Genomic DNA, 13350 nt, shown 5'->3' with positions numbered 1-13350 from the left:
TGTCTGTCAGTATGTGTGTGTGTCTCCATTATAGGTACTGTCAGGTGCTCAGAGAAGTGCAGTTTAGAAACCTGGTTGTTTAAGATGTTGTAGAGCTATGTAAAGCCTTGTGCTATGTAGGGGTGAGAATGGTGAGCTGTATGCTTTTGCTTCATCCTAGTCAATTACATCATTTAGTGATTACAACAACCTTCAGACGTAGATCTGTGAGATTCTGGGCAAGGTGACTTCCATCCTGACCCTAGTGAAAGCCTGAGTTTGAGGACTCCTGCAGCTTTTCTGGACTGCAGAGCACTTGTGTAGCCTCTTCTTGGAGAATATAGTGTGAGATGGAGTTTTTAATCCCAGTGCACGCAGACAAAGGATTGCCTCTTCTGCTAGAGTGGATTTCCCTCATTCATTAGACATGATATTAGCTGTTTGAAATGGATTTTGCTAAAGCTTGTCTAACCAATAGTGGTGTTTGCAGGCTGTCTTCAGGTTCGTCTGACTGTTGATGTGTAATATGTACGCTGTGCTGAGATATATATTTCCTAAGTTCTTCCCACATCAGATATTAAAGAGAAAGACAAAAAGAAACCCAAAAGAACAGATTGTAGCTTTGTCATTGTGAAAGGAATGAGGCAGTTCTGTAAATTGTGTGCTTCCTCAGTAAAGATTCATAGAGATCAAAAGCTTTTGTTAAGAAATTGAACAGCAGAGAGTTTATCTTTGATGCAAAGTGTTTATGAAATGAATTTGGTACTTCTGAGCATCGGAGAATCACTTGTGGCAGTCGAGCTTCCTAAGTAGCAACCACTATATGTATCCTTTGCAAGACTTTTGTAGGTAGTTCATGTACAGGTGATCTACTGAAATTGGAGATTTCATGTTTTGAGAGGCCAGTTTAAATTAAACATTCCTCAGGGTTCCTTGGTTATCAGATCCTATAAAACTGTAAAATTGCATCATAAAATTGCTATAACTACAGAACTTTGTGTTAAAATGCAATTATATTGCAGCAGCATGTAAAGTTTCTCTTTCCCTGTTTCCTGTGGCCTTATCCTCCCACTAGGACCCCATCCCAGGATAGATGATCTTTTCTCATACTGTTTCATCTCCTCTGCTAATGCCTCTTAGACTGGGGATATTCTCCATCTATTCTTGCCACCCACCTCTGTCTCAGTCAGTGCCTGCCTAAAGAAAAGGTACAGGAAAGAGGGTGTAGGTGTTGCAATTGAATTTCCTCAGTAACACAGACTGACCATGCATCTCTCTCACTCCTCCTTGGCTGAAACAACACATGCCGGCTGGAAGAGACATTCCATCAGCTGCAGTGCAAATCTAGCTCAGCTTCTGCAATGCTTGGCGTTGCTGGTTTTAGTTGGTGGCTATTAATAGTGTTCAGAACTCTAAGAACAATTTTTCTGAAAGAAAACAAAACCTAAAACAATTCAGAAAACGGTTTTAGCTCTATTTTACTGGCCGGATAGGCAGAGATACAGTAAGAGTAACAAGCATTACATCAGATTGCAAAAGAGTGCAGAGAGTCGTGAGAAAGCTGGTTTTGTTGTATGTGTGCAGGGCCATCTTGTTGTTAGCTTATTTTAATAGAAAAGGTGTTGTTTTTTCTTCTCAAAATGGCTTACCACAACTGCTTTTCTTCATTAGGGAAATACTTTTTATTTTTTTTTTTAATTAATTTCTTTCCTTTAAATTTCCCCTAAAGTATTTTATTATCTTTACTTTCTTCATGAAAAGTAGTCTATTTTAAAATATATAATTGACTGTTTCTTCTTCCAGTGTTTCTAAAAGCTGCATTTGTAGAATAAAATAGAAAGTATAATTGATTTCATAGCTATTAATCTATAAATGCTCATATTATAGTCAGAATTAAAAATGTCTTTATGAACTTAGTGCTTTGTAAGTAATTTCCTCAGCACTAGTTTTTTGGGGCACATACCAGCAGCACTTTCAGTTAATTTAAAAATAGGCCTAGTCTGTGATTTTAGCAATATTTGGGCAATTTGTTAGTTCATCTTGTTAAAAATTGAATACCAGACCTTTTTTTTACAGTGATGAAGTTATATATCTATACTTTCTAAGTCCATATCCCTGATGGCTTCAGAGTTTGGCTGTTGTAGTGTCACCTCAATAAAATCTGAAAATCAAGTTTCAATAAATAGCATATTTATAAGGGACTACAGTTAACAAAATGCAGTCTAATTGTCTTCTGTTGCAGTGCCAATAACTCATGAGACTTAATCGGAGATATTTGAAGATAAGAAGCCTTGGATAATTAATTTTTTTTTTTTTTTTTTTTTTTTTTTTTTTATCAGTCATGTTACAGTCTTCCAGGACTGGGAGGAAACAACAAAATTAAGCTACTAAAATGTAGCTGCCATTTGGCTGGCTGATCTCTAACGACTTGCTTTGTGAATGTCTTTCTCTCTTCTTTCAACTACAAAGTAAGTTAGAGTTTAAGTACAGCATATTATTGTGCAACTGCAGAGCTCATTCCTGGATGCCAGCTGCTTTTTTCTTTGGTTGAAATTGCTATTTTTTTCAGTTACAACTTTACAGATACACACATATATATAACACAAACTTTTGTTCAGTAACGTCTGTGGTTTGGATCCAAATGGATCCAGTATTTAAGAACAGAATATTCATGCAGCTGGATTCAACAGAGGCTCTTATTCTTAACCTAAATCTTATTTGATAAGATCCTCTGTCATCTAGAGTTACTGCACCTTTCCATTTCTGTTAAAGAAAAAAATGTAACAGGAAGAGAACTAAACCTGTAAAGTCTCATGCTTACATATGTGATTTCATCATCATTGTATCATGATGTCTTATTTGATCACAAGGAGATTTTGTTGTTTCATGTCTGATTTAGAACTATTTCCATGTATATCTTTGGCCAGAATCCCAGTTTGTAAATTGAAAGCATTCCAGAGGCATAATGTAGTTGTTACTTTTAAATATCATACATAGTTACTTTATACTTTCTTAACTGTGACAGCTCAGCTCACACATTTGAAGCCTTAATCTGTTAAGGGACAACAGTTACTGGGGAAACGGGTATGTGGTGTTTGGACTGTGTTTGGGAGTATCTGTATATATCATGTATGGGATGAATATTCAGTCATTGAATTTAACAGATACCAAGATTTTAAATACAAGAATTTAAAGAGGGCTTAATCTTCAGTTGTGCTGTGCTTTCATGAATAGTGCATCCGTTCAGCTTTTCTGAGGAAATTCAGTTGTAGTTGGAGAAATATGGGAATACATTCAAGGTGTCATCAGACAATATCCCTTGTGAAAACTGTAAGAAACTAACTTTCTTTACAGCCTGAAACAAGATGGCAACTCGACATCGAAGGTTGCCTCAGGTTAAAAATAACTTATTTCCCCAAAAGAAAAGTTACGAGAGAGGTTCTAATAAATATTCCCTTTATAGTCACAAAGGTTGCCAACAGTAATCCTCATTGCTGTTGCAAAAATTCCTTTGCTTCAAATCTGTACTTCTCAACAGAAAAGAGGTGCTTCCTACTTCATATATACTCAGTATTTGGACAGGACTGTACATTTAAAGAAGCAACGGCAAGTAATGGTCATATTCCCAAAATACCTGGAAAACAAAGAAAAATTTTATTTAAGTAGCAATAAGTATGTTTTCTGCTTTCGTCTGCATGTTCTTTCATTTGGTGACATGCTTCTACATCATTAAAAGATACTGACAATTTTGCCTCTCTTTATACATGTTTTTATACAAAACTAGAATTCTACAATTGTGTCATATAACTGGTAAAATTATTTTCTTAGTTCAGTAGTTTACATGCAACTTCAGTATAATTTCTGAAACATTCGTTCGTCTAATGTGTATAGTACCTGTAGGAGATGGAATGTGTTATGAAGCAGGTGCAATCAACCAAAGCCCATCAACAGACTGATCAGAATAAAACTCATGAAATCATTTGATACCAATAAAATGTTTCTCTACAGCTGGAAATTTACAGAAGACTCCAACAACTTCATTTCCATGGTAATGCACATTAAATACTATGAAGGCAGTGACTTGTAATACAAGCGTGGATCTTAACCTTGCTAAGAGCTCCTAAACAGCTCAGGCCAAATTTAGTAGTTAACTGTATGTTCCTTTTTGTAATCATACTGAAAATGTACAGATAGGACATAAAAAAATTGGCATATGAGAGAGAAATATTTAATGGTATGTCTGTGAAATACATCTGCATGAAGGTTATGCAGCTTTTCCAAAGAGCAAAAGAAATTCTGTTCTCTTTCTGTAATCCAAGTGGAAGTAAATGTTTCTTTTCAGAAGTATATAAGGTTATTTACCTTGAATTAAAACCGTAAATGAGACTTTTTAATACAAAATTTGATATTGCTTATACATGAGCACACACTGACAAAATTGTTGAGATAAGGCTATAATTTAAGTGTTTGATTTACAAGATGTATAATGAGTTTGCTTTAAGCATGGATCAAGATACCATTTAAAGTGATCTTACAGAGCAACCAGTGTTAGTAACTCTGTGTTAAATCCTTCTAGCTGTGCATGTAGGGACTTAACTACTAATAATTAACTGGAGTCATTTTATTAGTTATGAAAAACTAGAACTGCAAAAAATCTGCACAGTTTTAACGATGGTTTAGGTATGGCCTGTTTATCTGAAACAAGTAATTTTGGTAATTATTCTTTTTTTTCTTTTTTTTTTTTTTTTTTTGTCTCTTGGAGCTCTTTCCTTGAGACTTTGTGATGCCTCAAATGTACCTTTTAATTTCTATGGAAAGTCTGTCAGAATAGTAAATTAGACTGGGAAAACATCCTTGTTGTTAAAACCTTCTAATTTACTGTACCCCCTTTGTATAGGTGACAGTAATAACTGTTTCTTTTGACCATTAAAGAAGAAAATAATTCGGTAAGATGGTTAGCCTTTGTCATCTTCCTACCAGTTTAGTTTTAATTAAGTTTACTTGTGTGACTAAGCTAGGACTGCTGAAGTTGTTAGGAGTTTCTTCAAAAGTGCCAGTGAGATTTACAGGCAAGTACATCCTGGAATATAAAGTACAGCAGAAGATATTGAAAATGTCAAAGAGAAAATAACCTGATTATACCTGCAACAGCTTAAGTAAAATGCATCAGTAATGGAGTTAATGTAGGATAAAATCCAACTGAAACAGAATTTATGATTCGTATATTTAACCTAGAATATGGATGGTTTCATCTAGAATATAAACCCTTGCCAAGTATATCTTCAGCTCAGGACAACAACAGTAGGAATGAGTTACGTATGTTCTGCACAGTGGGTCATGGGAAGGGGGTGTCAGGTCTGCATAGCAGCTGAGTGTGATGTAATGAGGGTAGTCCCACACTGCTTTCTGGGTGTAGGAGGTGCTCAGAAACTTCTTCATTACCAGGGGTAATTCTAAATTATAAGTTTGCCTCTTCCATTTTCTATGCCACTGTTTATTTTCTAAGTTTATTTTAATTTTAAAACACTATAACTGAGGCTTTGTTTATTTTCCTTTTATGCAGAGAAGGAAGGGAGAAAGGAGCTGAGAAATGCCAGCATGTGCTTCTTTTACAATATTACTTGTAGCTGTTCAGCAGAAAGCTGGCAACATTGTTGATTTAAATATTTTATGGCTACAGTAACTTGGGACAAGTTAACAAGGGCTGAAAATCTGAGATCTGTTTCATCTCTCGCCTTAGATGAGGCACTTTTTTTTTTTTTCCTTTCACCATCTTAGAAATCTCTTAAGAAGGTACAGACCATCATAGCCACTTACCTTGACAGAAATCTTTTAATTTCCTATCCTTAGGTTTTTAAACATTTATGGAATTTTACAAAATAAGATTTCAACATTTTACATTTTTAATGTGTCAATTTATATGATTTCAAGTGTATATTGACTTCAGTGAGGTTAAGTGGCATACAGAGTATTTTGAATGTTGGAGTCTCAGTTTTGCCACTGAAATAAGCAGATGTTGCCAAGGCTTTGACTGTCTTCTGAACCGTGCACTTGACTGTGGAATTAGATATCTTCAAGCTGTTGGATTTAGACCACTAGCACAATCTCCCATGGTACATATAGAGTTCATGTATATTACCTTTGAATTTGCTGTGACATGAGCGTGACAGTAACTATTGGATCTTCTTATGAAGGGTATTCTAGTAAATTATGTTTAGAAATGTATTAAAAAACACAGGGTTTATTAAGGTGTTTAATTGCTTATCACTACATTAGAGTATGGTCATTGTTACAAGAAATTACTGGCTATCCTGCGTTGAAAGCCATGAAACATTTTGCCATAGATTTTACTCATGTGGTCATAGGAAATATATGATTTGGATTTGGGGACAGTGAACATTATAATCACAATATGAGATGATTGCACGAGGTAACTGTTTGCCTTGCCAACTGCTCGTGTTTAGGAGCAGAACTGTCTTCTGCACCACGTTTGCAATTTGTATCTTTTTCCTTCATTGATGACTTGCAGTCTAGTCTTTGCAGCTGCTCCAAGGGGCAGCAGAACTCGTATTTCAAGGGTGAGTTTTTTATAAAACTAAGGTGTATGATCCATTCTAATCCATATTTGCTGTTTTTTTTTCTCCCCCTTTCAGGAGGATACAGATCATAATTATTATACTTCAAGGACATATGGCCCGTATGATTCTACTAGCCGGGACCTGTGGGTCAATATAGACCAAATGGAGAAAGACAAAGTAAAGATTCATGGGATCCTTTCCAATACCCACCGGCAAGCAGCGGTAAGTCATTACACCTTTTTCCTCTTTGACATGGATATTTTTTGCCAGTGACCGACACAGTAGTATTGGCTACTGTTCACAGAGCTTTATCTTTGAATTTTGGTTAAGCTGTGAAGGTCTACGCAGTGTTGCTGTCAAATGATTCCAAGTTCTCTTTTTGCACAGTTCTTCAGAGATACCTTTATAGATATAGTTAACATTTACCTCTGTTCTTACGGATCTCAAGCTATCAAACAATAAGCTAGTTGAGTTGCTGAAGTTGGAGGGAATTTTACCATTGACTTCAATAGCAACAGAACTGGGTTGGGGATTAAGTTGTTGAAGCTCCAGTCTCCAATGGAGAGTATCTGTTTGGGCTGTTGTTTTGTATGAAGTGTTACCCTTACTTTTTCTTTTGGGACAAGTGATAAAAGTCAAGTTAGAGAAGTGACAGTTGTGACCACGATTTCAGAGTATTATCAAATAAATATCACAGGATGTAAATAACAGTCTTGTTTAACTTATTGTAATCATGCTGCCTCATAAAACAGGTATAAAAATAATGGGCTGACATGCTTAGAAGTGAAATTGAATGATGTATGATTTACAGGTTATATTCCCAGGTCTTGCCTATGGCTGGAAACTGCATACATAGAAGAGCCAATGTTAGTACAAACTAAATACAGAAAACTATAACTCAGAATTGTGTTTCATGAGCTTCCAGTTTCATCCATTCATCAGCTTGGCTCCAACAAAAAAGCCTTGTGCTTTGCCAGCTTAAATCCAAAATCTAATTAATGCCTTATTTAAAACTTTTTTAATTTTAAAAGATGCAAGTGTGTTTAACTGTTTTAAAGCTGAGAGAAAATCCACTTTAATTCATCTTTTCTCCCAGTTTATCTATTACCTCCTTGACATCAGGCAGGTGACTGGCTCAGAGAAATGTAAGGAGCAGCAAGAAGAAATACTGTGGTACTTAGCTCAGAATAGAGAAAGCAGAGTGGGGTGATAAATCCACTACGTTTGACTAACAAAGAGTCCAATACATAAAATATTTTTTGTTGCCAAAAAGACTGTAAGGAGACAGGATAATGGAAACGTGGAGGGTTCAGGCAGTTATATGCCTTTGGGGTAAACTTAATTAAACATGGTAACAGCTATTTTCTTAAGATAATTTGCTTCTAATGAGGAGGAAAAAAAAAAAAAAAAAAAAAAAAAAAAAAAAAAAAAAAAAAAAAAAAAAAAAAAAAAAAAAAAAACAAAAAAAACACCTCACAAAACAAAACACCCTCAAGGGTACCTAAAAGTGAGAACCTGTGTTCTCTGCCTTGTCAACTTCTTTTGGGATCTTGGTAATCTGTCTTAAGGAGGAGAATGGAAATGTGCAAAGAAGGTAATAAAGGAATTGGAAAGATCTATATAAGGTAAATAATCTTTCCTAAGTAAAAGTAATTTATGAGGCTTAGGATCTAAATCTTAATGAAATTTCATTGAGAAATTTTGTTTAATGATTAGTGAAGATGACACCCTTCCATCTTTTTGTTTTAAGCACTTTGTTTCCCATTGAATCTCTGAGGCTATACACCTCAAAGTGTTAATCCTACGGAGGATATTTTTTTAAAGTTATTGATTCAGAGGTTTAAAATGAAGCAATGCTTTTGGCCTGGGTGTGGGATCAGTGCCATTGAGCATGGTAGAGGGAAGCTTGACAGCATGAGGGCTTCAACTGTTTCTCCTCAAAACAAGTGTTTTACGACTTTTTTGCTGAATGTCAGGTGCCCACTCTGCCTTTCTGCCAGCTCTGGAAGAGAAGGCTGTGGTCCCAGTTAGCACACAGATATCCATCTCTTTTCATACTTACCTACATATCTTAGACTGTGAACTCAACTGGCTGCAGCCATGTCTACATACTGTTTCAAAGACCTTTTTCAGAAATTTATGTCCCTCCTGAAGGATGAAAAAGTATTGGTGAGTCATACTGAGGCTTTGTATTTGTATGTGTCTAGAACAGATTTCTTACATGTCTAAGCAAAGAACACCCATTTGTACTACACAACAAAAGTGTTGTTCTCCATAGCTGCATAACTGTAGAGTCATGTATTCTGAGCAAATCATACATAACTAAGCAACACCCTCTTCCCTTCTCTTCCATAGAGATAAACTTAGCCATTACACTTTTTAAAAAGACATTTAGCACAACTTTCTGTGACCTGGTGATTTACATACTGATAATTTCTAAAGATCATTCTCCCATTTGACAATAGAACAAGGAGTTAAACTGCTATAGGACAAACATTACTTTTTCTAATAATGTCAGGGACTATTTGAATGCTAAAAATTTTACACTGAATTTTTGAGTTTTCCTTCATTTGGAATTGTGCAACCTTTAGAGTTCCCAGAAGTTGCCAGTTGGTTTTGATTGTACAGGAAGAGTAAGAAAGATTATAAAAGTAATAAATAGGCTCTATAACCTGTGTAGTCACTGTTTGGGGAAAGTAGTACAAAAATATTAATGGAAAAAATAACACATCTAGCACTACAGGATTTCACAGGATCACACAGAATGGTAGGGGTCGGAAGGGACCTCTGGGGATCACCTAATTCAACCCCCCTCCCAAAGCAGGTTGGCCTAGATCAAGTCGCACAGGAACATGTCCAGGTGAGTTTGTTTTGCCAATTACTAGGCCTAACATAAAAGACACAGCCAGCAGGAAGACAAACCAGTAACTCAGCTGTATTGAACATAGAAAGGTCACTACATGGATAACCACCAAGGGTACAAATATGTCAATTAGTTCACAACCAATCAACATCACCCCCAACAACGATACCGCACAACCGACAAGAGGTGGAACAAATAAAGAACCAAAGTCTCCCATAGAGGGAATGGGAGACAACCATCAACAAGTTAATCACATAAGATAAAGGCAGCCATGTACTTCTCTCTCCCATAACCCACACTTGCAAAGGTCCAGGCTGACCGGGACCCAGTTCCAGGGAGAATCCAGAGGTCCTTCCCCAACAGGGAGAGTCTGTGAAGTGCATCCATGTCATAGATAGACTCTCTACCCTTCCTGCAAGTGGTCCCAGCTTTTATCCCCAAGCAGACACCTGACCTTTGTCAACTCAATGCGGGACCCCTGGGGCTCATTTCCCTTATGGGTCTCCCTGCAGGGCCGGCCGCACCCTGGGGGGAAGCTATAAGGCAAACTCACCACCTCTGTATGAAGGGCTGTGGTTATGTGTGAAGGACATAAGTCAACCTTAATTCAGGATTTGGGGTTCAAACCTCAGTATTTCAGTTTTGAAAGTCTCTGGAGGAGGAGACTGCACAACCTCTCTGGGCAACCTGTTCCAGTGCTCTGTCACCCTCACAGTAAAGAAGTTTCTCCTTATGTTTAAGTGGAATTTCCTCTGTTCCAGTTTGTGCCTGTTGCCCCTTGTCCTATCACTGGGCACCACTGAAAAGAGTCTGGTCCCATCCTCGTGACCTCCACCCTTTAGATATTTATAAATACTGCTAATATCTCCTCTCAGTCTTTTCTTCTCCAGGCTAAACAGACCCAGGTCTCTCAGCCTTTCCTTGTTAGAGAGGTGTTCCTGTCTTCTGATCATCTTTGATCAGAATTTGGAGAGAGTCTTCCATTGGACTCTCTCCAGCAGTTCCCTGTCTTAAAATAACACAAAGTGTTATTAAATAACACATGTGTTTTTCATGGGATATTACATTTAAACAGTGAAAAGACATTACTGGGATTTCAGCACTCCTTCATGTCATGACTACTGATTTGTTCAGAGTTTAGCCAGGTAGCACACTGGGTGGTAATTGCGGGTGACCACAATAATCACTGAGCTTTGGGAAAGGAGTGAAATAGATGGGAAAGGATAGAGCCATCAGCAGAGAGGGAAAATTACTTTGCATTGGAATGGTGCTTTATGGTGAGCTTAGGTGAGAAGAGTCTGTTCTACAGATTAGAATTGTCTGCAGTGAATTCAGCTGACAGAGGATAGTCACCTATAGGCCAACAGGGGAAAAGATTTTTTTTTTCCTTTTATTTTTTTAAATTTTGCAAGAAGTACCTTAAGTAGAGTTTGTTAATGCTTCTGTTGAATATTTCTTTGTAAATCATTTCAGCTCCTAGTTAACAGTATGGAGAGGCTAAGGAACCGGTGTCAAGTGGGTTTGACAGATGAATTGCCTTCCAGTGACCAGCCTTCATTAGATGAGCACCCAGGTAGCAGCAGGATGTCAGGGAAAGCAATTGAAACTGAAGGAGCATGTGACAGAAGAAAAAAACACCCACAGCCAAGGGAAGGGCCATCCTGTAAAATTTAGGTGTTGCTAAGGCCTTTAAAAATTGATGGCTTTTCTTAAGAACAAGATTAAAGCAATATTTTTTTTAAGGAAAAACTCAACAAATCTTTCTTATTTTTATTCTTAGAGGATGTTATACTGCTTGCTACTGTATTTTGCTTTCTGAAGTCTTCAGTGACAAAGATCCACTGCTTTAAAATGTTTGAGTGCTACACAGAATTGTTTCCAGCCAGTTATTGGCAATTTCAAATTAAGAATAACAAAGCTCCAGTGAAAAATTAAAAATAAACAAACAAACAAAAACCCAGATGTTTTAAGTGGAGAACTGTTAATTTTGTTTTCTCTTACCTTTCTAAACAGTATCAACTTTATTTTCTGGTGTTGTTCCTTTCAGAGAGTGAATCTGTCCTTCGATTTTCCATTTTATGGCCATTTTCTACGTGAAATTACTGTGGCAACTGGGGGTAAGTGACTTTCCAACCATTACTTTGAGTAATATGAGAAGAGTTTCTTGCAACTATTTAAAATACATTTTCTTCCCCCACATTTGTCAAGCAATAAACTGCAGCATTTATTTAGGAAATTCTACATTCCACAAGAACAAAATTACAAAATATTGATATGATGAAAAACTTCCAGCTGCTCAAGCTGAACTGTTATAAAACCTTGTCAGTGTAAGACTTTATAGCATTAATCATTTTCTATTTAGGTATTTCCCCCCAAAAAAAATCTTTATATGTGGGCAAGTCTGTAGCAGTTGCACTTGTGGGAACAGTGCTGGAGCCAAAACAAGGAGGGAAACTTAGGCTTTGCCTGCATGGGGGTTTACTATCAAAAGATAAGAAGTGCTGCTAGAAGTACATTTGTTATCTGTAAGGCAAACCCATTGTAGTGCATTGTGTTGGTGTGGTATGATGTCTTCAGCTGTACCGTGGTGTTCCTCGCCTTCTGTGGGGTAAGGTGACACAGCTGGTCTTGTGGCTCTGGGCACCACTGGTGGTTCATGGTTAGGCTTCTCCCTTCTACCTCTGCTTGTTCCTTGCTTGCATCAATCTCCTGCACTAGGAACAGCCATCAATCTCTCCTGCTCCCCTCCAGCTCCGCCTCCTTGAAAGACAGAGGAGACTAGAGGAAAATGAAATTGTGAAAGACGACAAATGAGGAAAATGAGAAGGAGTGGTCAAAAAATTAAAACCGGGAGGCAGAGGTCAGCATCACAGAGAGCACACCCACAGCATGGTCCTTGAATGTGTTCAGCAAGTTCATGGACTCTGGTTGGTGGTGTTACCGTAAATTCCAGTCACAGAAGGGAACCCTCTAAGACTTGAAGTTTTAGAAGGCAGGCATTCTTTATTACAGCACTGAGTGCACGGGGCACTAATGTTCCACCTAATGTTCACACCCATTTGTCTCGTAACACGAGTTATGTGTCAGTTACTCATACTTACACATGAAATTTCCAATAAATTATTTACATATTCACAAGGATTCATTAACATATGTAAATGGCCCTCAAATGTGCGTTATGGTGCCTCCCGATGGTCATCTGAGTCTGGTGGTCATTTCACTTCATCTTTCCTCCTCTTTCTCACTTTGCCCCAGATTTGCCTTTGGGGTTGCTGTTCATTTGGCACATCTTCAAATCCCAGGACTGGTTTGTTCTGCTCTTCTTCCTGTTGTTTACCTGCTGCCTAGACTTTCCGAACCACAGGGTCAGTTTGTCTTTCCTGTTATCTATGTGCAGACTATAAAGAAAGCTGTAAATTAAGCAAGATTATTTCCTTATCTTGCTTCAGTACACATTTATAGCATATTCTAAACTCTTCAGGCTAGCACATCCTATCATATGTGTGTAACTAAGCAGAACTTTTGTTATTCCTTTGATCTTTTCAAGCTAACAAATGCTTGGTCACACGTGCAAAGTTACAAAAGTATAGTTTAAACAAAATTATATGTTGTTTGATTGCTGTATCAGTGGTGTTCTGCTTACTACTGACGGAGGTGTAATAAGGCAATTAGACAGAAATAGGGACCACCATCACCAGGACCAATCCTACCGTGTCCCTGGTCAAGGATTCTCCTTCTTATGCTATGGATGATCAGCTGGCCAGAATCAGTGGATGCCCATGTCCCACTAGAGCTCTGAATGAAGGATGATTTGACTGAAAGATTAGGGAAGAATTGCAGCCATTGTCTCAACAAGTGTAGGAGCTGGAACAGAGGTTTCTGTCATGCTCTGTGTCAAAATGTCCATTTTGCTACCAAAGAGTAAGAATA

General features: G+C 37.4%; 1 protein-coding gene across 1 annotated transcript in view; it reads left to right on the top strand.

Annotated features, from left to right (window-relative positions):
• Positions 1–13350, top strand: part of PLXDC2 (plexin domain containing 2) — a gene marked incomplete at both ends in the record, with an annotated part of 121560 nt that overhangs the window by 14412 nt on the left and 93798 nt on the right. Inside the window, 2 exons of the mRNA XM_008945080.1 lie at positions 6633–6779; positions 11468–11537. Of these exons, the coding sequence (XP_008943328.1) occupies positions 6633–6779; positions 11468–11537 (217 nt within the window). The remainder of the gene's footprint in view (positions 1–6632; positions 6780–11467; positions 11538–13350) is intronic.

This window comes from Merops nubicus, unplaced genomic scaffold, assembly GCF_000691845.1.
Source record: "Merops nubicus isolate BGI_N331 unplaced genomic scaffold, ASM69184v1 scaffold3838, whole genome shotgun sequence".
In the NCBI taxonomy this organism is placed as follows: domain Eukaryota; kingdom Metazoa; phylum Chordata; class Aves; order Coraciiformes; family Meropidae; genus Merops; species Merops nubicus.
The sequence above is the reverse complement of the archived record's forward strand: the minus strand, read 5'-3'. Positions and strand labels throughout refer to the sequence as shown.